Source organism: Carcharhinus amblyrhynchos, unplaced genomic scaffold, assembly GCF_965287045.1.
Source record: "Carcharhinus amblyrhynchos unplaced genomic scaffold, sCarAmb.v2.hapA scaffold_618, whole genome shotgun sequence".
NCBI lineage: Eukaryota > Metazoa > Chordata > Chondrichthyes > Carcharhiniformes > Carcharhinidae > Carcharhinus > Carcharhinus amblyrhynchos.
In genome coordinates this window covers 1-27,366 of record NW_027650358.1, presented here as the reverse complement: position 1 = coordinate 27,366, position 27,366 = coordinate 1, and the positions used below count along the sequence as shown (strand labels likewise).

Genomic DNA, 27,366 nt, shown 5'->3' with positions numbered 1-27,366 from the left:
TGCCCTTAACAAATCCATGCTGACTCTTCCTGATCATGTCAAACCTCTCCAAATGCTCGTAAATCTTGTCCCTCAGAAGCCTCTCCCATCAGCTTACCAACCACTGAGGTCAGACTCACCGGTCGGTAATTTCCCGGGCTATCTCTGTTCCCTTTCTTGATTAAACTTCTTTGCACAAGTTGGCTAAATGCACAGTTTTCATGAACACGTCAATGTTACAAGACAATGTGAGACTGAAATTTTGATCGCTCCACAAAAACTCACTGCGTTTACCTTATCTTTGTAAGTGTCTGGCAGTGCGCGAGCAGCCTCAGTGTCCTCAGGAAGGTAGAGGTAAAACCCGAGGGTGTCCCCTTGCCCGTAACCTTTGGCGTAGTGTTTCCCTATCGACTGATGGAACTTGGTCCCTTTCTTGCTGCGCCACGAGTAACTGAACTTATCGTAGCCCAAGGGTGCCTGGAGATTGCCTGGAAGAAGCCAAGTTTGAAGTGGTCACAACTTGATCTTTGCTCTCAATCTTTTCAGTTCCAAGAATATTTTTTAGCTTAATTTATTATTAGTCACAAGTCAGCTTAACACTAATGAAGTTACTGTGAAAATCCCCCAGTTGTCACACTCCGTCACCTGTTCAGGTACACTGAGGGAGAATTTAGCATGGCTAATGCACATAACCAGCACGTCTTTTGGACTGTGGGAGGAAACCGGAGCACCCAGAGGAAACAATGCAGGCATGGTGAGAACGTGCAGACTGCACACAGACGGTGACCCACAAAACCACAAGATCGTAAGATAAAGTCTGTTCTGCCATTCAATCATGGCTGATACTTTTCTCATCCCCATTCTCCTGTCTTTTCCCCATAACCCCAATCCCCTTGTTAATCAAGGACCTACCTATCTCTGTCCGAAAGACACTCAATGACCTGTCCTCCACAGCCTTCTGTGGCAAAAACTTCCACAGATTCACCACTCTCTGGCTGAAGAAATTCCTGCTCATCTCTGTTTTAGAAGGATTTTAAACGAGCGATTTCTAAAGATTCACAACCCATTGGGGTGAATTAATTAATAAAAGCAAATTACTGCGGATGCTGGAATCTGAAACCTGGAAGAGAAGTTGCAGTGAGCTAAACACTGGATAAAAGTAAATTACTGAGGATGCTGGGTCGTCTGGGCTCAAAACATAAGCTCTTTTCTCTCTGTCTCTGCTGCCAGACTTAATGAGATTTTCCAGTATTTTCTCTGTTGGGGTGAAATAATTTGTCCCCCATATCCATTTATTGTGACCCCATGTTTTTAGGTTGTCTGATCAGTGGGAACAAGCTCTCAGCGTCCCCATTATCAAGCTCCTTCTGGTTCTGAGTGTCTCACATCATTCAGACTCCCAGTGCACTGTTCTCTCTGCCAACTGCAGATATGCTCCCCAGCTGGAGCTGGGCAGGTGGGCAAACCAGCACAGTTACTGGCAGACTGGAAGGAGCTCAGAACAACTGACTCCCTCACCACCACCCAAACAAGGCGAGAGAGAGGCAGTTTAGATCTTCAACTGCAGTTGACAGAGAGACTGCACTCTGTGAATCTCACTAAAATGAGACTCTCAGAAAAGTGTCAGCTAATGAATTGGAGACTGGCATAACCTGCAGCAAAGAGAGTCTATCTAAAGAGTCTCCATGGCCAACAGCAAACAGCACTCACGAGCAGAACTACAGAAAAGGCTCTTGGGATAAAGGCAGGAATATTGCTCCGTTAAATTGCAGAGATGGGAGGGAGGGTCGTTACATCATCTACATTAAAAATAAAACTATTTTTCGTGTCACATCAGTGGAGAGCTGAAGAAATCACAAGATTCTGCAGTCATCCAACTGAGTATCACTTCAGGGGCTGAAGCACAAACTGTATACTTTTGGTGCTTTGTCTGAGGCCACAGTTAGTTGGTGCCTCTGTCGTTCAATTCACAGCCGGACTTCTTTACTCTCTCGGACAATTATATAAAATGTATGATTTGCAAATAGCAGTGCCCCTCTGGAGCCTGCCCCACTCGCAATGCCAAGAACAGCACAACCAGACACTCCAGCTTTTGTCTCCTCCAACCATGTCACTTGCTGTGAGAAGCAAAAAAATACACAGGCAAAAAGACTCAAAGAATACAGGAAAATATACTTGAGAAGATTGTCCCACATCTCCCTCAGCCGACACCAACCTATCGGTTCGCGAAGCGCCACTTGGCTTTTACACATCACTGCTTGTTCTATCCAGTGGAATTACTTTCTTTCAAAAAAAATTGACATCTTAAATACTGTCAACCAGACCCTAGCACACCCGTTTATCATAGAATTCTAACAGTGCAGGAGGCAGCCATTCAGCCCATTGAGTCTATATGGACCACAATCCCACCCAGGGCCTATCCCCGTAACCCTGCACATTTACCCTGCTAACCCCCCGACATGAAGGGGCAATTTAGCATGACCAGTCCACCTAACACACACGCAGATCTTTGGAGCGTGGGAGGAAACCGGAACACCTGGAGGAAACTCATGTAGACATGGGGAGAATGAGCAAACTCCACACAGTGACACAAGCCAGGAATTGACCCCGGATCCCTGATGCTGTGAGGCAGCAGTGCTAACCACTGTGCCACCGTGCCGCCCATTACTCCAAGAGATGCCCTTTCCTTCCCAAACTCACACCGAAGTCAATCAGAGCTCGGAGCCTGCACAAGGCTCTCATCCCTTGTGCGGTTCCACACAGTACTGTACCTAAAGGCTGCGACCAGCCAAGTCTTGCAGCCGTCTCTGCAGGCATTTCATCCACAGTGATCTCAAAGTACCAGCCTCCTTTCCGGATCCCGTGAGACGCTCGCACCATGGAGTAGCCTTTCTCTCCCGTCACCGTCAGCCGGTCATCCGAGATCTTGAGCTGAGGAGCTGGAAAAGTCAGAGGGCCAATGAACACCAGGTTTTGCAGGCGCTGACCCAATTGCGGCGTTTGCCTGGTTCCGTCAGTGCGTGACAACATCTGAAAACCACATTCAGTCAGCAGCTTGTCAAAGTGACAACATTTAGTGTCTGTTACTTCCCAAACTCCCGAGTATCTGTCTCCCCAATGTTAGACACTATAGCTGGGTCACCATCTCACAGCAACAATCATTTGGAACAGGGACTCCACACGAACTCTGTGGTTTGATGCTGGAAGCTGAGATGACTGATCTCACCCTACATCTGCAAATGGTGGCTGCAAGCAAAGGGATTTGCTTCTCTCCAATCCACTGTGACAAAGATCTCCAACATAGAATCCCTGCTGATTCCATACAGTGCAGAAGAGGCCATCGAGCGCACTGAGTCTGCAGCGACTCTCTGACAGAGTATCTTATCCAGCCTCTTTTCCCCACCCCCCCTGTAATGAATATATTTACCATGGCAAATCCACCTAACCAACACACCTTTGGACACTGAGGGGCAATTTAGCACAGCCAATGCACTTAACCGACACACCTTTGGAGTGTGGGAAGAAACTGGAGCACCCAGAGGAAACCCACAGACACAGGGAGAATGTGCAAATTCCACACTGATAGCCACCCAAGCCAGGAATCGAACCCGGATCCCTGGCGCTGCGAGGCAGCAGTGCTCAGTGTGCCACTGTGCTATCTCACAATCTCATCACGTGTCAACACTGAACCTGCTACAAGGAGGGGCTGGCCACAGTGGGTCAGTAACACCGTGCAGAGGGGGGGGTCCAATGTTTTCAAGTTCAATTTGACCCAGGAAAACTTAAGATATCTCCCTGTTGTGTGCTTCCTCGGGGAGTTAACGGTGCAGGGGTCACTAACCTATATAGCTGAAAAGCCACAAAGCTATCTGTGCCTCACACAGTCACTCAGCTCCCTATTGCTGTGACTTCCTTCGTTACGAGGCTTGTCATAAAACTTCTGCTACCAATTAAAAGGGTGGAGGGGATTCTCTACTATTCACTATGCCAATAGGGGACATGTTTTCCAGTTGAACCAAATAAACAAAATCAAACTAACTCAAGGACAACTCAAAAGGGGCAGTTCCCAAAAAGGAGGGGAAACGCCCAAATCAAGAGACAACGCGGGAAGAAAACTTAAATCAGCAAATCAAAATGTGATTGAAGGGGTCAATAACACAGCTCTGCCCCTGTGATGCCCAGCTGGCACACAAGGCATCAACTGTGCCCTCTGACACTGCATGCTCCATCTCCCATCCGCGAATACAGCCACAGTAGAGGGGCAGACAGTCAGGTTGGACGACCTCCTCAGTCATCCACTGCCAAGACCTGTAGATGGGACAGCTTGCCAGAAGAGGGGTCTATTCCGGGTCATGCACAGACAGAATTGTCTCCAATAACCCGCCTGACAAACTTCGGGGAGAATGTGGGCAGCCCATCGCATTTTCAAATCCCACATCAAAACACATCCATACTTGTGGAATGATTCATAGCAGCACAAAGGTCTCAACCACTGCGGTCATCTTGGGGCTCCAGGATGAAGCCTGTTGGGCTGAGCCCTCCCAATCCACAAGAGGCTGCCCATTTCCCCATCAGCCCCAACACAAGTAAAAAGACTGCTTCGCACAAATCCCCCTCCCCTGCCCAGTCGTCCACATACGCACCTCGATCATGCAGTGCCAAAAGAACCTTTTCATACAAGCAGGCCCTATAGAGGTCCCCAGGGATGGGTTTCCCAGCCCAGCAGTCCAGCTCCAGCTTCTCCGGGTCCGGAGCATGGGGATCCGGTTCAGCCAGGATATATCGATAACCATCCTTATTGAACGGGTGTTCCAGGGGATAGCCATGTGGGGGCAGACGTTGGGCAGCAAACAGCGGGTCACTGTGGGAGAAAAGCAGGAAATAAGCCCACAATGAATCGTAGAAGCAAAGAATCAAAGAACAGAAGAAAATTCTTGCACAGGAACAGGCCCTTCAGCCCTCCTTGCCTGCTCCGACCATGCTGCCCGACTTAACTAAAACCCCCTACCCTTCCAGGGACCCTCCTTTCCCATTCTACTCAGGTACTTGTCAAGATTGCCCTGAAAAATCACTACTGCATCCGCTTCCACTATCTCCCACAGCAACGAGTTCCAGGCACCCGCCACTCTCTGTGTAAAAAATCTGCCTCGTACATCTCCTTTAAACCTTGCCCCTCGCGTCTTAAACCTGTGGCCCCCAAGTAATTGACTCTTCCACCCAGAGAAAAAGCTGCTGACTATCCACTCTGTCCATGCCTGTCATAATCTTTTAGACTTCTAACAGATCACTCCTCAACTTCCGTCGTTCCAGTGAGAACAAACCAAGTTTCTCCAAACTCTCCTCATAACTAATGCCCTCCATACCAGGCAACATCCTGGTAAATCTTTTCTGTACCCTCTCCAAAGCCTCCACATCCTTCTGGTAGTGTGCCGAGTAGAATTGAACATTATATTCCAAATGCGGCCTTACAAAGGTTCAATAAAGCTGCAACATGATTTGCCAATTTTTAAACTCAATGCTCTGGCCAATGAAGGCAAACATGTTGGAAACCTTCTTGTCTACCTTCTCCACCTGCATTGCCACTTTCAGAGACCTGTGTACCTGGACACCCAGATCTCTTTGTCTACCAATACTCTGAAGGGTTCTGCCATTTACTGTATGTTTCGTATCTGTATTCGACCTTCCAAAATGCATTACCTCATATTTGTCTGGATTAAACTCCATTTGCCATCTCTCTGCCCAAGTCTCCAACTGATCCATATCCTGCTGTGTCCTCTGATGGTTCTCATTGCTATCTGCAAATCCATCAACCTTTGTGTCGTCCACAAACTTACTCATCAATCCAGTTACATTTTCCTCCAAATCATTTATATATATTACGAACAGCAAAGGTCCCAGAACTAATCCCTAAAGAACACCACTTGCCACAGCCCTCCATTCAAAAATGCACCCTTCCACTGCTAACTTCTGTCTTCTTTGACCGAGCCTGTTTTGTATCCACTTTGCCAGCTCACCTCTGATCCCATGCAACTTCACCTTCTGCACCAGTCTGTCATGAGGGACCTCGTCAAAGGCCTTGCTGAAGTCCACGTAGACAACATCTACTGTCCTACCCTCATCAATCATTGTCGCTTCCTCAAAAGACTCGATCAAGTTCGTGAGACACGATCTCCCCTTCACAAAACCCCAGTCCAAGCGGCCCATCCAGTCTGCAGCCACTCGATAAAAGATCATCTCACCCAGGCCGTCCCCTCCATCCGATAACCATAACAAAGAACAAAATTGCAGCGTAGGAACAGGCCCTCCAACCTGCACCAATCATGCTGCCTGACTGCACTAAAACCCCCGACCCTTCTGGGGACCATATCTCTATTCCCATCCTATTTTTGTATTTGTCAAGACGCCCCTTAAAAGGCTTTTCTGCTTCCACTACCTCCTCCGGCAGTGAGTTTCAGGCGCCCACCACCTTCTGTGTAAAAAATCTGCTTTGTATATCTCCTTTAAACCTTCCCGCTCGCACCTTAACCCTGTGCCCCCTAGTAATTGATTCTTCCACCCTGGGAAGAAGCAACCTGTGCACTTACCAAGGCTAATCCACCAAACCTGAGTATCTTTGGACTGTGGGAGGAAACTAGACCACCCAGAGGAAACCCATGCAGACATGAGGAGAATATGCACACTCCACACAGACAGTGGCCCAAGGCTGGAATTGAACCCGGGTCCCTGGCGCTGTGAGGGAGCAGTGCTAACCACTGAGCCACATCCCACCCCCCCAGTCATTAGCGAACAGTCTCACCTGCGGGTCCTCTTTGCAGTCCCTCCTGAGGTGCCGTCCTGTTTGCGTTTTGCTCCTCTTCCTTTACCGCTCCCTCCAACAGTGCCACCTTGGGAAAAGAAAGACTGAAGATTGTGATCTGGGACTGGACGTGTCTGCTCCCAAACACCCAGAGCTGAGTGCTGCTTGGGGAGGGGGAGAGGGGAAGGGCAGAGAGGGGGAGGGGGGCAGGAAGGGGGGTTGGGGGCAGGGGGTGGGGGAGGCACAGAAATGCAACGTCTTCATTAGCACTGGGAACAGAGCAGCCTCGAAGCCTCAGCCTTTCTTTCTATTTCACATGCCTGTGACAGGGTTGGGGAGGGTAGGGGTTCGTTGGGGGAACAAGGACTCAGTATAGAAGAAAGAAAGCAAATCACTGCCAACCAACAACAACACCAATTTCAGCACAGCAATGCGAAGTCACTCACGATACTTTCCATCAAGGCTACCGTTGCCACAAACTCTCGCAGAATAAATAAATTAAATGCTGGCTTCAAGAGTATATCCAGTGTTGTTTCTCAAGGTCAAACTACAATAAAAACCAAGTGTTTTCTGTCTAACTCTTCAGCGTGCACACCAAATCAGGGAACTTACAACTCCATGTCTGATAAGTCTTGATATACAGGACTCTGGTCAATCCAAAGTGATGAATAATATCTGCCATCAGCTCTCCTCTCACTCATTCTCATGTTTCTAATGGAGTTTTACACTCCCTGTCAATCTACAACCATAAACTTTAATTTCTCTTTCATTAACTTATCTAAAGAATCTTATCAGTTCATAAGACATTGGAGCAAAATAAAGCCATTCAGCCCATCGAGTCCGCTCCACCATTCAGTCATGGCTGATATGTTCCTCATCCCCATAATCCTTCAACCCATTACCGATTAAAATTCTGTCTAACTCCTCCTTAAATTTACTTACTGTCCCAACATCCACCACACTTTGGGGTCGCGAATTCCACAGACTGACAAACCTTTGGGAGAAGTCGTTTCACCCTCTTGCATCTTAAAATGCAAGCTGAGTGGTACATTTCAGAAACAACTTCATGAACCAGACAGGGAAATGGTCAAAGCCCAGTTGGTTGCTGGAACGTGCAAAGAGAAGTTCAGATAGCAGGAGAGTGCAGCTGACAGACTGGAGGTCTATCCCACTGCTGACCATGCTTCATGTGTGCTATTTACCCCATGGAATCAATCCAGTGACAAGCCCTCGATATTGTCAACCTGACTTTGTGTGTCAAATTCCTCCTTGACAGGTTAACACATTCACAAATCTGTTCAAATTTAGCACTCGGACAGGGGAGACTTCATCAGTCCAATGTTGGTTGATTATGGCACGGTGATACAGTGGTAAGCACTGCTGCCTCTCTGTGCCAGACTCAATTCCAGCCTCAGGTGACTGTGTGTGTGTGTGTGTGTGTGTGTGTGTGTGTGTGTGTGTGTGTGTGTGTGTGTGGAGTTTGCACATTTTCCCCATGTCTGCTTGGGTTTCCTACGGTTGCTCCGGTTTCCTCCCACTCTCCAAATCTGTGCGGGTGTGTTGGATTGGCCATGGTGAATTGCTCCTTTGTGTCCCAAGATACAACATACGGGATGATTAAGCTGCATTGGATAGATGGGTTTTACACAAGGTCTTGAGGATAAGAAGGGGCATGCGGAAGCAGAATTCAGAGAAGCAATTTGAGACATTTGCCATGGTGCTGGGTGGTGGGGGTGCATTTGCAAGCCAGAGTTGCAGGAAGGGCTTGTGGGCCAGGAGATAAACAACAATAGGAAGGAGGTACCAATCGGATTTAAAAACAGTGCAAAGAGTTTTAAATTTAGTGTTGAAGGAAATCAAAATGAACGCAGACCAGCAAATTTGGGGAAAGGGCCTGGGTGGGAATGTTGTCGGTGCAGACTTGATGGGCCAATTAGCCTCCTCCTGCACTGTGGGGTTTCTACGAACACTTGTTTCTAAGACAACTGCCAAAAGTGAAAGGTGGTGTGTTGGAAATGAAGGATGCTTAAAAAGCCTCTTACAAAACAAGCCTGAAGATATTCAGGTCAGTGTTCCCAAGATCATAACGGGGAGATTATAGACTTGGGGGGTCAAATTCTTCCAAGTAATTCCCCTCCTGAGGTGGACATGATTCCAGTGCTGGTTTCCACAGACACACAGATATCTACAGTCAATAGCTATGGTCAAACACTGCAGAATCAAACTGAGGATGAACTGTTGGTTCCACTTCATTAACCTGTTTTATTTAAACAATTCAGCTCAATTGGTTAATCTCAGCATACATGACTGACTGCTCAGAAAAATGTGTTCAAGTGAGGTGTTCTGTTGCTCTGAAAAAAGATTTATCAGGCGAGTTCTCCACTTTGACACGAGACCCCGTTAATTACACATCAGTGAAGGTTCCTCCCTCATACACAGATACAGACATGCATCGACAGAGACAGGGCGGGATCGCAACTTCATACCAATGCTCAACATCAACTACCACTTGATTTAAATACACATCTCCCTCCGTATCCACATTTGACAGATGTCGATGCAGAAGATAAACGGCAGAACAAATAACCCACACACACAAATATTGACAGAAATGTTTGTGTTGAAGCAGAGGCCATTTTACCTGCACGTACACAGGGTGTAATAGCCTGTGCAGCAGCAGCATGATGGATAAGACTACAGACGCACTAAATTGGACCTCCTGTGACTGTATATGGGAATGACTGAGAGACGGTGTTTTCAAATGTACGCACCAACTTACAGAAATGTTTTCACATTCTGCTTTTGGTCAATTTTGCTTTGAACCAAGAGGTGTGTGTGGATCAAGTCAAAACAAGTATAGCATGTCGGGGTGAAGCCACCTGCACAATTCGCTCACCCGCAGCCGATTACCTCCTCCCAGCCATCTGATAATGCCAGCCCAAATCAGCTCCAGACGGTGAACAAGTCCTTTCTAATTTAGGGGTTTAAGAGAAGGTTAAGAGCTCCAACTCAGTTCCAACCTCCAAGTTTTAGACATCCTCATCACCAACAATCTGTCCTGGTTCCACCACGTCAACACTATGGTGAAGAAAGCCCACCAATGCCTCTTTCTCAGAAGACTGAGGAAATTTGGCATGTCAGCTACGACGCTCATCAACTTTTACAGATGCACCATAGAAAGCATTCTTTCTGGTTGTATCACAGCTTGGTATGGCTCCTGCTCTGTCCAAGACTGCACGGAACCTCAAAGGGTCATAACGTCCATCACGCAAACCAGCCTCCCACCCAATGACTCTGTCCACACTTGCTGCTGCCTTGGAAAAGCAGACAGCATAATTAAGAACCCCATCCACCCAGACATTCTCTCTTCTACCTTCTTCTGTCAGGAGAAAGATACAAAAGTCTGAGGTCACTAACCAACCAATTCAAGAACAGCTATTTCCCTGCTGCTGTCAGACTTTTGGATGGATCTACCTCGCATTAAGTTGATCTTTCTCTACACCCTAGCTATGACTGTAACAACATTCTGCACTCTCTCCTTTCTTTCTCTATGAACAGTATGTTTCTTTCAGTATAGCACACAAGAAACAAGACTTTTTGCTGTATGTTAATACATATGACAGTAATAAATCAAATCCCATCATACGCAATTCCTCAGTTAATCGTCATCCGAGATTCCCAGGAGGTGACTGGATTGTCCCCTCTCCAATTTCAGCTGGGTTTTCCACTGTCCAGGACAGGATAAAAAGCTGCAGCACAATGCTGAGATATCTCCTCCTCTTCCTCCGCCTTTTCCAGCTACCCCAACCTCCCCAGGCACTTCCAGCGAACATTGTTAGCTCACCTTGTGTGAAGTCACGGGCCCGACCCCCAGTCCCGTCACTGCTTGTCGCACCACTGAGACGTCCTGCAAACACAAAGGGTGAAGCCACCATTCTCACTTGTGAGCCTCTTGTGTTCAGTTAGCAGCAGAAGCAGCACCCATTAAAATTACCCAGGGACGTGCTGGCTTCACACGGGACTGCTTCCCACACACTAGACCCAACATTTCAATACAGGCTCTCTGTGAGAAAATAACCAGAGCTCCACCGAGCGGTCACAACCGGGGAGTGTGGAGCTTGAGGAGATCAGCCGCCTGGACACCAACGTTCTGGCGACTGCTCTCTGAAGCCAAGGGGTGGTTTCCACAGATGCTGGCTGTCCTCTCATACCAACTCAACAGTCCGTGCCTCACTCAAAAGCTCGCCTGGCCAATGTTGGCAACAGGGTAACAGTCTCGAGTTGGCATCCCATCCATGTCCAATGTCTCGACTTGTTTAAATTTACTTGGGGCCAGGAAGAAAAGCCCAGCCGTGGCTGACTCTCTGGAGGGTACTGACACCCTTGATGGGTGATGGGGCGGCACTGCTGCCTCACAGCATCAGAGACCCGGGTTCGATTCCCGGCTTGGGTCACTGGCTAAGCGAGTCTGCATGTCCTTCCTGTGACTGCACGGGTTTCCTCCCGCAGTCCAGAAGACATGCTGGTTAGGTGCTAAATTCTCCCTCACTGTAACCCAAACAGGCGCCAGAGTGCGGCAACTCAGCGATTTTCACAGTAACTTCACTGCAGTGTTAATGTAAGCTGACTTGTGACACTAATAAATAAACAAAACCCAGTCGCAACGGTCAAACTGCCCCCCCCACCCCTTTCACTTAGCCCAACCCAGTGGAGAGGAATGCCGCGGCTCCATACTTACACTCAACGGACAGAGAGGAGAAAGAAGCAATGATTTCCAGGGAAGGGGGTGAAGCAGAAATAATGATCAAGGGGGCAACTGGGATGCGCTCAACTGACAAAGGAAGGATGTTGCACACAGAAGTCAATGGTTGGAATTCCAACGCATTTTAAACCCATGCCAGGATTGGGCCTACTTTGGGTGAACTCACCTGGGCAATGCGATACACACGTGAGCCATATCACAGACAATCCAACCTCCCCCTCCCTGCAGCAACAACTGGGTGCAACTTATATATTTTTTTAAAACGCTCTCGAGTACGCAGCTTTCAGAAGGCTCACTACCTTAAAGCTCAAAACAGCAAAGGCAAGAAACATCTCCGTCACCGATGCCACCCACTCAAAACTCCAGGCGGCCTGGATCGTCTGATCTGAACTGTGCAATTCTCAGAGACTGGACCGCGACACCAAGTCTGACCCCCCCACCCCCCGCTCACGTCTGTTTCAAAATCTTTGGCCATCAGGCCCCTGCCCTAATTGAAAATTGAGATCCAAACATGTTGACATGGCTGGTTTCAAACCCCTTGCAAGCTCTTCATGCAGCATTCAATGGTAGACTCAGTCAGGCCTGTGCAAAGTTTAAGCAGCACTTCTCCTCCTCCCCTGCACATTTTGCACAGTTCAGACCAGACGAAGAGAATAGCAAAGGTATTTTGAAAACAAAAACACTGCAAATCGCTAAACATCAAGCGTTTTAAGCCAGCGACAGATACTTAAGTTTCAGCACTTCTTATGACACAAACTTTCACCTGCAACCGTAGATCCACCTGGAAAAGAGGTGAGAGCATGCATTTGTACGGCCTGAGAATATAAACTCTTACACATTAGCTCCTTCTGAACATGAAACTCATTTCCCACATCTATAATGTTTCACAGGCATAATTTTTTTTTTAATTCATTCGTAGAACATGGGCATCACAGACTGGGCCAGCATTTATTGCCCATCCCTAGTTGCCCTTGGAGGGCAGCTGAGAGTCAACTGCGGCTCTGGAGTCACATGTAGGCCAGACCAGGTAAGGAAGACAGATTTCCTTCCCAAAAGAGGCATTCGAGAACCAGATGGGGTTTATTTTCAACAACTGACAATGGTTTCATGTCATCAGCAGATTCTTAATTCCAGACTTTTTTTTATTGAATTCAAATTCCACCATCTGCCGTAGTGGGATTTGAACCCAGGTCCCAAGAACGTGAGCTGAGTTTCTGGATTAATAGTCCAGTGATAACAGCACTGGGCCATTGTCTCCCCTGAGCTGTTAACAAATGTATTCAACAAAGTCTGCCCCTCCCCGCCTCCTATAATGCGGCTGTACCAGCAGATATCGCTGCCCAATGCCCCCCACCCCACTGAGGCTCTTGCTGCTCACAAACCCAGTAGGAGACTTGACCAATCCATTGGCCTGTCCTCTGCATCTTCACAACTCAAGGTGGAGAAGGTACCTGCAGCAGTTCAGGACAGCCCACCTTGAGATCCCGGCAGACAGGCAGTGACCTCCAACACCCAAAACGTCACACCCCCTTCCCAACAAAACCTCAGTCAGTCAAACGTGGCCACTTGGCTCCTGAGAGTGCTTGCTGGAAGAGGAGTCGCCTTTTATCAGCTGACCACTCCACCAATGACCAAGGCTGATTGCACTGCAACAACTCTGGGACATGATCGACGCAAAAGATAAAAACAAAAGCAGCAACATTTTCTCAACTACTCTTCACTTCTGGCGCCAAAAGAAATCATTTCAAAGACTCCGTATGATACAGAACCAGGGCTTTTAGAATTAGCTGAAGTAACTTGGATAGGAAATCAACAGGTAACTTTGGACTCAAGACTCCCAAAGCTTTTGAGCAGTGCAGATTTTTCTATTGTTGACTAACTGATCAACATGATCAGATAATAACTCTGCTGCATCCTGTCAAGGAAGAAATGGAGTGGACCTCTCGCCCGTTCCCATTTAATCACATTTCCAACTCATTTTTTTTAGACACAGCAAGGAGAAACTAACTTATTCTTGCAGGAGGAGTGAGGCACTTCAGGAGAGGGGAGCTTCCCCATTTTACCATGTGTTAGGACTCAACTGTAAGGTGTGGAATTTAGGCTGTTGCCATGTTATATCCTGGAATGAAAGACAAGGGAGTGGGCCTGCTGGAATGCACCATCGAGTGAGAAACAACTGCTGACTTTCACAAAAATATCTTCTGTCAAAAATAAATCAAAAGCTTAAAAACCACCTGACTGGTTGGTGAATGAATCAAAAGAATCCACCCTGCTGACTGTCCCACTAACATTCCCTCAGTCATAAAATCCCCATGGTGCAGGAGGAGGCTATTCATCCCATCTAGTCTGTGCTGACTCTCCGACAGGGCATCCCACCAGATTCTGTCCCCACATATTTACCATGCTAATACCACGGCTCCTTACCCATGTATCTTGGGGACACTCGGGGACAATTCAGCTTGGCCAATCTACCTAACCTGTACATCTTTGTGAGGGGTTTGACAGACTATACACTGGCTGACTTCTTGTATGCCAAGAGGGACTGCTCCAACCAATATACATATCATGGGTTGTTTCAGGATCCTTGGCACTGCACATCTCACAGCTAATGATGGTTCCAGCAGCTTCACCTTCCCACAGAGGAACACTAAAAGGTGAAAATCGCACCCAATACCGCCAGCTGACCTATTTGAGGGCATTTCACTTAATAAAAATGCAGAATCTCATTCGGGCATGAGGCACACTTACTGCAGGTGATCAACACATTTTTAAACTCTTTTCTTTTAAATAAACTGTGTTAGCTTTCAGGAAGAAGTATAGTTGGGAGATACAGTGGTTAGCACTGCTGACTCAGAGTGCCAGGGACCCAAGTTCAATTCCCGGTTTGGGTCACTGTCTGTGTGGAGTGTGCACATTCTCCCTGCGTCTGTGTGGGTTTGTGCCCACAAACCGAAAGACGTCGGGTTTGGCGCACTAGCATGCTAAATTCTCCCTAGGTGTACCTGACTGGAGTGTGATGACTAGGGAATGTTCACAGTAACTGCATTACGCTGTTAATGTAAGTCTGCTTGTGACAATCAATAAACTTTGAACCATGTCCCATTCAGTGAACAGGTTCCTGTCAGGTATCGGACAAACATTCCCAGATAGTTGGAGATTCAACTTGTCAAGTATTACAACAGCGAACCTTTCCAACACACAGCAATTCACCTGACTTCTGTTGATGGATTCAAAACAATACATCGAAAATATGGTTTCCCCTACAATCTGAGCACAAATAACATTGCAACCAATTATGTATTTAATGCAAATATTTCACCCTCCATTGATTCTCCTGTCTGGTTACCTGCATTTTATCAGCAAATAATGTTTTTAAAAAAGTTTTAAGAGAGAGGCTGGCTGAGGGTTTGTCACGGAGTAACAATCAGATGAACAAATTGGGCTGCACACCAACACAGTGGTTCGCACTGCTGCTTCACAGCGCCAGGGACCCGGGTTCGATTCCCGGCTTGGGTCACTGTCTGTGTGGAGTCTGCACATTCTCCCCGTGTCTGCACGGGTTTCCTCCGGGTGCTCCTGTTTCCTTCCACAGTCTGAAAGACGTGCTGGTTAGGGTGCATTGACCCGAACAGGCGCTGGAGCGTAGCGACTCGGGGAATTTCACAGTAATTTCATTGCAGCGTTAATGTAAGCCTTACTTGTGACGAAAAAATAAAGTTGAAAAAAATTCACATCAGCGTGACAAAGCCACAAGATATATTCACGCCAACCATTCTCTGGAATATCAAAGAGAGAGCAACTCACGACTGGAGTCATCCACGTACCATTGAGGTTGCTTCCCGGGGTCAAGGAGCCACCTTGCTTCTGTGTGTCGTACGCGGGGCCAATGTTGGAAAGATCCTACAAGAGACAGCGTTGAAAACAGCAAACTAGTTTCAGACCAGGAGCACCAAGAGTTAAAACAGGTCAAAATGTCCACGACAGGGTGAATGGTCCTCTTTGGAATGAGAAAACATTCAATCGCAAACATCAACGCACGCTTTTTAACCCTTTTCTCTACACCTTAACTATGACTGTAACCCTATATTCTGCAGTCCCTCCTTCTCTGTGAACAGTATGCTTTGTCTGTACCTGTATATAATACACGTGACAATAATAAATCAAATCTTCTAAACCACAACACAATTTCACCTGATGTATTTTTAATCCTGAGATAAAAGTTAGAAATGGCTCCAAGATGGCGCCAGAATGTGGTGACTTCTTGCAAGCTGTGCCCAGTACACCTTCTAATTTTATTTTTACTCTTGTTCTATGCTTTTAAAGTTGTGCACAAAATCTTTTACCTTCCTTATATTAAGTTTCTCTACACCCAAGCTATGACTGTAACACTACATTCCGCACCCTCTCCTTTCCTTCTTGATGAACGGTCTGTTTTGTCCATATTGGGTGCAAAATACATTACTTTTCACTGTATGTTAATAAATGTGACAATAATAAATCAAATCAAATCACCCCATCAAGCCCTCCCACTCACACTACCTCTCAATGTTCAGAACTCCAGAGCACATGAGCCCCACTCTCATCAATCTCTCCTCACAGTGGACCGCCACGTTGCTGAAAACAACCTTGCAAATCTTATTTGTTCAGTTTTAGTGTCATGGTCCAAGGAAGCGTGTCCTTGCTGTAGAGGGAGCACAGCAAAGGTTTACCAGGCTGATTCCTGGGATGGCAGGTCTGTCATATGAGGAGATTAAGTCAGTTAGGATTGTATTCATTGGAGTTTAGAAGAGTGAGGGGGGATCTCATGTGAAGTTATAAAATTTTAACAAGATTAGACAGGGTACATTCCAAAGGAACGTCCCCAATGTTGGGGCAGTCCAGAACTGGGGGTCATAGTTTGGGGATAAGGGGTAAATCTTTTAGAACTGAGGTGAGAAGAAATTTCTTCACCCAGAGGGTGGTCAATGTGTGGGATTCACTCCCATAGGAAGTAGTTGATGCCAAAACATTGTCTGATTTCAAGAAGAAATTGGATATAGTCTTGGGGCTAAAGGGGTCAAGGGACATTGGGGGAGGGGTGCCAGAATATCGAATTTGATGATTAGCCATGATCATAATCAATGGTGGAGCAGGTTCGAAGGACTGAATGGCGTACACCTGCTTCTAGTTTCTATGTCCTGCCACATCAGTATCGTTCTCAGTGCTGGATGCCACCAGAAATTTCCATCAATCACGGAAGAAATTTCACATCCCCAGCAAAGAAGTGCAAAAAGCCATTGCAATGTGGAGCGGCTGGACAAGGCAGAAACACATATCTTTGTTGAGCTAGTGGTTTGTTACCCGGTACACAGACCCTGGCGACAAATGGCTGGCATCGCTTTAATGGTGTCTTCACTCTGCCACCAAAAACAACAACACCTCTCAACTTCCCCGGGCGCAGCAGAGATCTTACCTGGTCCAGCAGCCCAAACTTGGGGTAGTCTTCCTGTGGGTCCTTGCTGCCAGGATCGGGGTTCTCCTTCACCAGAAACACATCTCGCTCTTTGGTCTGAAATTTCAGGCACACTCAGGATTGGTTACTGGTTCCGCAACTCACCCCAAACATTAAAACTGAGGGATGATCAATGAAAACAATGACACCTTTTCGACCCGGACACAACACACACCGTCAAACATGCTGACATTTACTCAGATACACAAATTATTCAGTGACCCCAGACACTAAGTACCTCCTATCCTTTAACATAGCACCTTGGGAGCCTTTAGATAGAGAACACAAGGGTGGCACACAGTGGTTAGCACTGCTGCCTCACAGTGCCAGGGACCTGGGTTCGATTCTCGGCTTGGGTCACTGTCTGCATGGAGTCTGCACACACTCCCCGTGTCCGCGTGGGTTTCCTTCGGGTGCTCTGATTTCCTCCCTCAGTCCAAAGATGATGTGGAGTTGCGAGCACTGGATTTGGGTAGGCACATAAGTAGTCTCACAACACCAGGTTAAAGTCTAACAGGTTTATTTGGCAGCACAGGCTTTCAGAGCATTGCTCCTTCATCAGGCGAGTGCAGAATTCAGTTCACAAACTGTCGAAATGTACCCTGTTTGTGAACTAAATCCTGCATTCACCTGTTGAAGGAGCAGCGCTCCAAAAGCTCATGCTACCAAATAAACCTGTTGGACTTTAACCTGGTGTTGTGAGACTGCTTACTCCAAACATGCGCAGGTTAGGTTGATTGGCTATGCTAAATTGGCCCTAGTTTTGGGAGGATTAACGGGGTAACTATGAGGGGTACGGGAATAGGGACTGGGTGGGATTGTGGTCGATGCAGACTTGATGGGCCGAATGGCTTCCTTCTGCATGGAGTGATTCTGAGTTTCGGTGCAGTGAGCACTCTCGGTGCAACACTGGAGCAGAAGTCTTTACTTTTGCTTCATGGGATGTGAGCCCAAGGCCTCTGGATTGGAAAGCTTTGCTGACCTGGGCCATCATATTCTTTCAGGCAGGTGCCCACTTGCTCTGCGGGGCTAAGCTCTGAAGGATAAAGCTGCCTTGCTGGCCTTCGGCACAACTCCAGTGCAAATAAAACACAAACTATGGCAACAACTTGGGTCCCGTTCCCACGGGAGAACACACTCACCATCGTCTTGACAATGTTGTTTGGCCAAGTGATCTTGCTGGGTCTTTGCCGTGTGGTCAAACACTCCCAGTATTTGTCGATGAAAGGTATGATATCCTGCAGAGAACAGGGCCAGATACAAGAACATGAGGTCAAACCAGTGCTGCTCATCGAGAAAAATAAACCCCAACAATGGACCGTATCTCAGAACTGTGGATTGAGAATGCCACTGGCAACCCAACTCCCCTCTCCTCCCAAGTCATGACTCATTTCCACAATCTCTGGAGGGACAAGTATCTGTCATGGAATATCACATCTCATGTGGCCATGAGGAAAATCTGCGGGCTTTTCAAAATTCTTTCACATTCTTCATTTCTGTGTTAACATTAGCCAACTTGTGACACGAATAAATACCCTCAAGCTTAAGACCTCATACCTTATCCTTGGAAAACATGGTTTTGGGGTGTTCGCCCTGTGTTCGGGAACGCCAAGTAAGATTTGCAAGGCCTGTTAGACACATTTCCTTCAAATCTGCAAGGAAAGACAAAAGCTTGCACTTTTACTGTGCATAAAAACACTCAAATCACTTTGCACCAATCAAGCCCTTTCGAAATACAATGACTACTCCTAAGCAACAAGTGCAGCAGCCAATTTGCACACACCAAGATCCCACAGGCTGCAATGTGATTGTGACCAAACAACCATTCTCAGTCATGTTAGGCGAGGGATAAATATTGGTCAGGGCACCATGGAGGACGCCCTGCTCTCCTTCGAAGTGAGATCTTCTCCATCCACCGAACAGAGCCCTCGATTTATACAGGAACATAGGAACTAGGAGCAGAAGCAGGCAAGTTCAGCCCTTCGAGTCTGCTCAGCCATTTAATCAGATCATGGCTGATCTCTCTCTGGTCTCAAATCCACCTCCTCACCTGCTCCCCATGTTCCCTTATCCCTTTTTTAAAATTAGAAATCTACCTCCCTCTTGAAACCAATGATTCATATTCCACCGCACTATGGGGCAGCGAGTTCCACAAATTCATGACCCTCTGAGAGAAGTTGTTCCCCCTCATCTCAGTTTTAAATCTACCGCCTCTCAACCTGTACCTGTGACTTCTTGTTCTAGATTGCCCCATGAGAGGAAACATTTGGTCTACGTTTACTCTTATCAATTCCTTTTAAAATTTTACGTATCTTCATCAGATCCCTCCCCCTCATCTTTCTAAACTACAGCGAGTATAAGCCCAAATGGGCAGCATGGTGTCAGTGGTTAGCACTGCCTGCCTCACAGGGCCAGGAACCTGGGTTCGATTCCAGGCTTGGATCACTGTCTGTGCCGAGTTTGCACATTCTCCCCGTGTCTACGTGGTTTTCCTCCGAATGCTCCGGTTTCCTCCCACAATCCAAAAAGATGGGCGAATAAGGTAGACTGGCAGTGCTAATTTCTCCCTCAGTGTACCCAAACAGGCACCAGAGTGTGGTGACTAGGGGCTTTTCACAGCTTCATTGCAGTATTAATGCAAGCCTACTTGTGACATGAATTTAAATAAATGAAACATTAATCTCTCCTCACATGACAACCCTTTCATTCCCAGAATCAATCTGGTGAACCTCCTCTGAACTGTCTCCAATGCCAGCACATCCTTTGTCAAATAAGGGGGCCAAAACTGGACACACTACTCCAGATGTGGTCTCACCAACACCCTGTACAATTTAATATCGTATCCAAAAGATGGCATTCTTTGAGACAGCAACACCCCCTCAGTACATCTATTCTGAAAGGAGAGCCAGGCTGGGTGAGAGCTTTTCCATTCGTGGGTGTGCTGCATCACACATTCTGCAGAGTCATGCTTGCTGCCTTGTTGCTTCGATTCTCCTCAGCAAATCCCATCCCTCCCTCGCCACAAGGCCAGCAACGTTCTATCCAATCCCAACTCCGACTCGGAACACTGTTGATTGGACCATAAACAGAAAATCCTGGCAATTCCCAGCAGGTCGAGCAGTATCTGGAGCAGAGTTGATGTTTAATGTCAATGATATTCCTTCCATCAAAACTCTGCTCCTCGGTTCACTGATGCTGCCGGATCCACTCCGGCATTTTCTGTTTGGATTTCAGATTTCCAGCTTTTTTCTGTGCTTTTGACAACACTGTTGTTGGGGTTGCTGCTGAATTCATTCCCCAGTTCGTGCCTCCAGACCTAACCCAACAGCAAACTCAACTCTTGCTGCGAACTATTGCAGGGTTCAATCTCAACTCTCCCTCCAAACCTTAAACATCGGAAATGGGAGCAGCTGGAGGCCATTCGGCCCTGCTTCACCGTTCAACACGATCATGGCTGATCCTGTATCTCAATGTCACACCCCAGCGCTCTCGCCACGAATTCCTTCATGCCTTCAGTCATGAAATCTATTTCCTCCAGTACATTCAACGACTTGTCCTCCACAGCCTTCTGCGGTGGAGAATTCCACAGGTTCACCGTTCTCTGAGTTGAAGACATTTCTCGTTTCAGTCCAAAATGGCTCTCCCCAATTCTGAGACCATGACCCTTTTTGTAGGTACCCCCTTCCACCCCCTCAGCTGGAGGAGACAACATCCAGTCTGAACAGCTCAATCAGAATTTTATACATTTCAATCATATAGAATCCCCAAAGTGCAGGAAGAGACCATTCAGCCCATTGAGTCTGCACCTACCACAATCCCATCCAGGCCCTATCCCCGGCTAATCCCTTCTCATCTTTCAAGACTACAGACATAGTTGACTCAATCTCTCCTCATACAACAATCCTGCCTTCCCAGGAATCAGTCTGGTGGATCTTCACTGCCCTCCCTCAGAGACAAGTGCCTGCTTTCTCAGGTGAGGAGCCCCCAAACTACACACAGTAAATACACTAAAAAAAAGTTTCCAAAGCTAAAAGGATCCACACATGAGCATGGCATATCAGAAAATCTAACTGCATTTTAGGAGACTGTGGTTGAGAAGGGCAACACTATTTCCAGAAACAACAGGGCCAAAGATGTGCGAGTTAGGTTGACTGGCCATGCTAAATTAACCTTTAGTGTCAGGGGGATTAGCAGGGTAAATAGGAAAGGTTACAGGAATAGGGCCTGGATAACAGTGGATGCAAAGAAGATGTTTCCATCAGTCAGAGAGACTGGAACTCGAGAGCACAACCTCAAAGCAATAGTTCTTGGGCGACACGGTGACACAGTGGTTAGCACTTCTGCCTCACAGGGCCATGGACCCAGGTTTAATTCCAGCCTTGGGTCATTGTCTGTTTGGAGTTTGCATGTTTTACCCATGTCTGCGTGGGTTTCGTCCCACACTCCAAAGATATGCAGGTTAGGTGGATTGGTCAGGCTAAATTGACCCTAGTGTCAGGGGGATTAGCAGAGTGGGGCGACAGGAATAGGTCCTGGGTGGGATTGTGGTCGGTGCAGATTTGATGGGCTGAATGGCCTCCTTCTGCACTGTAGGATTGTGCATATGAACTTTAAAATTTGAGCGGGGACATTGAGGGGTGATGTCAGGAAGCACTTCTTCATCATAAAAGATGGTGGAAATTGGAAACCATCTTCCCTAAAAACCTGTGGACACTCGGGGTCAATTGAAAATTCCCAGAGCAAGGTTGAAAAAGATTTTTTCATAGGCAGGATTACAGTATCAAGGTGGAGTTATGTTACACATCAGTGCTGATGTCACTCAATGCTGGGACGGACTCAAGGAGCTGAATGACCTCTAGATTCACCTGGTAAGAGGAGGACAGGGTCAGATTTCACTCCACATGCACTGCTCTATCAACCCAACAAGAATGGACATGTACTACTGTCCAAGAGAGAGAGAGACCTCCCAGCTGTGTGAATCCAGGATACATCCTCAAGAAACGTAAACTGATCAATGCCTTTTACACTTCAGTGTCATTATCCCTAATCACAGTGCTTTACCAAAGGGAATTCAACTGATGGATGACTGAACACAGGCTCAGCGAGCTTACTTGCTTGTTTTCGGAGGAAGTAGGTATTCCCACTGTGGTGACACATGTTACAGTGGAATATGTAGTTGGTCATGAACGGTAAGCAGGATCTGCAAACAAAGGAAAAGCAGCAATCAGACCGGGGCAGAACTCGCAAACTCACCCCTGGTCAATATTTCAAAATCACCTTGCATTGTGCCTTCAGTGAGTGCGTGTAGAAAGGAGTGAGGTCGCAGTAGCTTTGTTACTGCACTCACACGTGCACATCCCATCATCAGCAATAACTCAAGAAATCGAAATCTGTGTGAAAAAAGCTTGTCTCAGGAATGGTGACCAGAAATCTACCGGATTGTCATGGCAATGTGGCACAGTAGTTAGCACTGCTGCCTCACAGCACCAGGGACCTGGATCAATTCCCGACTTGGGTCACTGTCTCACCTGGTGCAATCCTGTCCATCAGAGAAGATCTGCTATCCTTACCTACTGTGGGGGATTCGTTTCCAACAACTGAGTTTGAAAATTTTAAGGGCAGCACGGTTGACATAATGGTTAGCTATCTCTTGGCACCAGGGACCCAGGTTCAATTCTGGCCTCGGCTCACTGGCTGTGCTGAGTTTGTACATTCTCCCCATGTCTGCGCGGGTTTCCTCTGGGTGCTGCAGTTTCTTCCCAAAGTCTAGCCCAAAGATGTGCAGGTTAGGTGGACTTGCCATGCTAAATCGCACTTCAGTGTCAGGGAGATTAGCAGGGTAACTATGTGGGGTTACAGGAATAGGGCCTGGGTGGGATTGTGGTCAGTGCATCCTCAATAGGCCGAATGGACTCTTTCTGCACCGCAGAGATTCTATGCTTCTAAAGTGATTCACTCATAATGGCCTTCTGAAATGGTCCAGCATGTGCCTCAGTTCCACTCAATGGAGTGGACCACCATCACTGTCGATCGGGTAACGAGGTTGAGTAATAAACAGTAGCCTTACCAGTGACATTTAGGTCCCATAAATTTATTTTAACCAGAGCTCTCTGTCCTGAGAATAATCTCATTACCCTCCAAAACCCCCAGTGACAGTGAGAGGGGAGGGCGTGGAGGGGGAAATTTAATCACCGGCAAGGGGCTTGTGCACTGCTTGCAAACCACAGGAAGGCCAGAGACAACAACATAGACTGGCATTATCTCCTTGTCAAACAATGAGGCTGCACGCGCCATCAGCAGTCAGGCCTTAACCATGACCATCTCATGAGGCGCCAAAGGTTGTCAGGGCCCTCATTCCCTACCCCACACTCATCGACAATACAATCCCAACTCTACAAACACAAAAGGACATCTGGCCCAACTATGACACTCTGGCCTCTTTTAAGGATTCATGCTAAATACTCCTCCCACCCTTTCAACAGATCCGTCTATTTCTTGCTCCCCTGTGCGCTTATCCAGTTTTCCCATAAAAACATTCCGACTATTTACTCCAACCACTCCCAGTGGCAGCGAGTTCCACATTCTCACAATTCTCTGAATAAGATATTCTGCCGAAAAGTCAATTAGATTCCCTGATGTCTATTTTGTATTTACGGTCCTAAGTTTGGGTCTCCCGACAAACCCGTTTAATATTCCGAGGGCTTCCCTCAAGTCCTCTCTCAGACTTGTCTTTCCTGTTCAGTCAGAGATCCCACTATTTTTAATTTGATTTATTTTTGTCACATGTATTAGGGTACAATGAAAAGAATTGCTTCTTGCGTGCTATGTAGAGAGAGCATGCCGTTCACTTCCACCACCATTCTTGTGAATCACTGTTGTCCCTCCTACATTATAGTGTAATACAGAGATGAGAATTGCACACAAATTGCCCCCAAGTGTGGTCCTGCCAGACTTGAACACGTGCTTAAAATGACTGCCCTGCTTCTCAGTGACGCTGCTCTCAGCAAAACACAGAAAATTTTCACCAACCTCGCCCAGTTCCACAGGGTCAGGCTGGTTTAGGGTGAGGCTAAATTTGATCTTGGATATACCGGTAGAAAATTAAATTAAATCAGCTTGAATCAATGTGGTTGCTTTCCTGCCTCAGAGTGTAGGAACTGTGAACCCACGCTGCTGGCCCGAGTACAGGACAAGTTGGAAGTTACGTACGTTGTATCAAGTCCGAACGTGTCTGCTGAGAACCATTTGACACAGATTCCACACTGGAGCTCCACTCCACCAAGGTGCCGGACGGATTCCTCCTCAATCGCCCCTGCCTGCTGAGTATCCGCCGCTTCAGTGCTGTCGCCAGACGCCTCCTGGAAAAACAAAGGCAATCAGAATCTCGGACACGGAAACAAGAGGTAATATTTCACCATTTAGCCCATGGGAGTCGCACAACACAAAATCCTGCAGCACAGGAGGCCATTTGGTTCATCCAGTCTGCATCAACTCTCCAAAAGAGCATCTTATCCAAGCCCACAACTCCCTGCCTTATCACCGTAACCCTGCACGTTTACCAAGGCCAATCCACCTAACCTGCACATCTTTGGACTGCGGGAGGAAACCCACAGAGACACGGGGAGAACATGCAAACTCCAAACAGACACCCACGGCCAGAATTGAACTCGGGTCCCTGGACCGGTGAGGCTGCAGTGCTAACCACGGTGCCATCGTACCTCTGGGCTCAAGCATTTGCCACAGATTTGGATCAGTGTTGCAGACAGGATTGCAATGATTCAGCACTTCCCAATTCAACAATCATCTCAAACTAACCCACCACAGTCATTAAAGGAGAACCCTAAGAGTCAGGGGATGCTGACATTGACCTCTGAGCTAAAGGAGGTCAATAGCCGAAGGTTAGCGGCAGAGAACAGTGAGAAATGACACTCGTGCCCTGTGGAAAATGCTCAGGGACAGGAGAAACAGCAATGCACAATTCTTAGAGATGCGAGCCGGTCGGATTCCTCAGACTATACCGCACTACGAGGCTGCTGTTGACAGAGACTTGGGTTCAACAAGGCAGCAAAGCACAGACTGTCCGGATACAGCGGGATGTCAGTGGCTGGAGTGTGAATAAACACACTGAGCACCTGTCTCACCTCACCTGGACAAACAAAACAACACTAATACTTACGATATCCTTCCCAACTGAGGACTCCGTCTCCATCGTCATGTCAGCCAGCGTGGAATCACTGTAAACAAACAAAACGCATCATTATTGAACATCGCAGAGACGGCTCAGTTGGAACTAAGTACAGTTTCGACTCACGTCTGGTGTCACAAACCCAATTTGCTGCTGATGCTAAATCTTTAGAAAACTACAGTTCAGTATTAGATCTAATTCTGCGGGTGACACTTCAGGAAGGATGTCAGAGCTGAGGAGAGGGACCGGATTTCTCCCAGTGGTAGTGGGGAAAGGGGTAGTCTGAGGCCAGGACTGCCCTGCTTGGAGCGTGGAGGGGAGATTCCAATGAGATGTTCAAGCCTCAGAGGGTCTTCCAGACAGGAGGTAAACCAGAAACTGTTTCCATTGGCAGGAGGGTGAGATGTCAGAGATTTCAGATAATTAGCACAGGAGCCAGACAGAAACTGGGGTAACCCTTCCCCCACCCCCCCAAATGCTTTTCTTAGTCTATTTTGTTACAAAGCAGAAGGCACTCGCTGAGTGGCGTGAGCCAGTTCAAACGTCCTTTCAAAAGGGAATTGGAAGAATACTAGGTGGAGGGACTGGCTTCTCTCTCTCTCACACGGGATGGTTTGTGCCGAGGTGCTTGATGTTTGCTTAACGTTGAGGGTCTTGTTCAGGATCTGCATCTGATCTGGCCGTCTCTGCTTTGTGTACTGCAGAGGAAGACAGTAGGTTGAGAAGGTGCAGGGATTTGTCATTTCCCCTGCGTAGACCCCTCTGCTCAGCGATCCCACTCACTCCTTTCCAACGCCCTTCCAAACAGTCAGCCTGCAGAAGTGGCTCCACTCTGCGTACCAAGTACATGAACCAGGGAAACATCTGTCAGACTGAAGGGAGCAGAGAGGAGTTGAGGACAGTCCAGAAAGATGGGGGTTTCACTGAAAGATCATCCATGATCGTACTGAACGGGGCAGCAGGCTGAACGTTCTCCTCCAGCTTCTGATGAAGAATCAGTGTGGACATGTTGGCTAAATGAATGGCTTCCTTCTGTGGTGTCTCCATCTCCATCGCTCCCTCAGGATTGGGGAAGACCTTGCTTCCACTCTGGTGCTGAGATGGCCGACAGGTCCAATGCGTCAGCTGCAGATCCTGCCACAAGCAGGGTTGGTACTGGTGGAAGGGTCAGGGAGATCAGGCCTTTGGAGGATTTGCTGGCCCACCCTGCACTCACACTGTCCTCACGATGCGTCCAATGCCCTTCCAAATGAACCTTCTCCATGTTGGTCGATCACAAGCCCAGGACTCCCGAGACAGCAAGTATTTTTTTTAACCTCTTCACAATGCTTTGAAAAGTCTGCACGTTCTCCCCGTGTCTGCGTGGGTTTCCTCTGGGTGCTCCAGTTTCCCCCCACACTCTAAAGATGTGCGGGTTAGGTTGATTAGGCATGCTAAATTGACCCTAGTGACAAGGAGATTAGTACGGTAAATATGTGGGGTTACGGGAATGGGGTCTGGGTGGGATTGTGGTCGGTGCAGACTTGATAGGCTGAATGGCCTCCTTCTGCACTGGACAGATTCTATGATTTCCGTCAAGTGTTTCCACCATCTTTCTGGGTGTCTTCTGCCACTATAGCGTTCTCAGTGGAGCTGTGTCAGAGGGCTGGTGTCCGGTGCACAGGGTGTCACGTCCCACCCTGCGGAGCTAGTTTGGAGTGACCTTCACTTCAACACTGGGCAAGTCGGTGAGGGAAAGGTCACCCCAGTGTCACAGAAAGGGCCTCTCTTGCTGCTGCTGCTGCTTCTGGATCACCTGGTGAAGGCTGCACCGGCAGCACGTGCCCAGCCTGCTATCAGTTGTGCCAGTCTCCGCGGTGTGGCGATGACTGCTGCCTGGTTGAGACACAGCCAGGGTTTGAGATCGTCCTCCTCCCGCAGCACACCTTCCCTGTTAGCGGGGTCCGGGGGCTGAGCTGATGCACTGGGAGGAGGCTGGGCTGGACATCCGGTGAAGGTGGTGCTCCTTCCACCAGCCCGGGACCACGGTACCCCCAACGAACCTGCAAGGTCAATGGACAAACTCCTTCACCCCCACCCCGGTGCCCTGGCAGGGGAGGTGGAGGCAAGAGGAGGGAAAGAGAGGAGACAGAAAGGGACAAGGGAGGAGGAGA

At 47.7% G+C, this 27,366-nt stretch overlaps 1 protein-coding gene across 3 annotated transcripts in view; it reads right to left on the bottom strand.

Moving 5' to 3' along the window:
• Positions 1-27,187, bottom strand: part of ash2l (ash2 like, histone lysine methyltransferase complex subunit) — a 35,118-nt gene extending 7,931 nt beyond the window's left edge. Inside the window, exons 1-14 of one of the 3 annotated variants that reach the window (XM_080184215.1) lie at positions 27,009-27,187; positions 25,205-25,262; positions 24,238-24,386; positions 22,140-22,228; positions 18,586-18,680; positions 18,171-18,266; positions 16,990-17,085; positions 15,362-15,437; positions 12,301-12,318; positions 10,620-10,682; positions 6,776-6,863; positions 4,623-4,840; positions 2,751-2,918; positions 274-467 (exon numbers count right to left, since the gene is read on the bottom strand). In XM_080184215.1, coding sequence (XP_080040341.1) covers positions 274-467; positions 2,751-2,918; positions 4,623-4,840; positions 6,776-6,863; positions 10,620-10,682; positions 12,301-12,318; positions 15,362-15,437; positions 16,990-17,085; positions 18,171-18,266; positions 18,586-18,680; positions 22,140-22,228; positions 24,238-24,386; positions 25,205-25,243 — 1,389 coding nt within the window. In that variant the 5' untranslated portion in view covers positions 25,244-25,262; positions 27,009-27,187. The remainder of the gene's footprint in view (positions 1-273; positions 468-2,750; positions 2,919-4,622; positions 4,841-6,775; positions 6,864-10,619; positions 10,683-12,300; positions 12,319-15,361; positions 15,438-16,989; positions 17,086-18,170; positions 18,267-18,585; positions 18,681-22,139; positions 22,229-24,237; positions 24,387-25,204; positions 25,263-27,008) is intronic. The other 2 variants (XM_080184214.1, XM_080184216.1) reach the window with 2 other exon arrangements.
• Between the last annotated feature and the right edge of the window lie 179 nt (positions 27,188-27,366).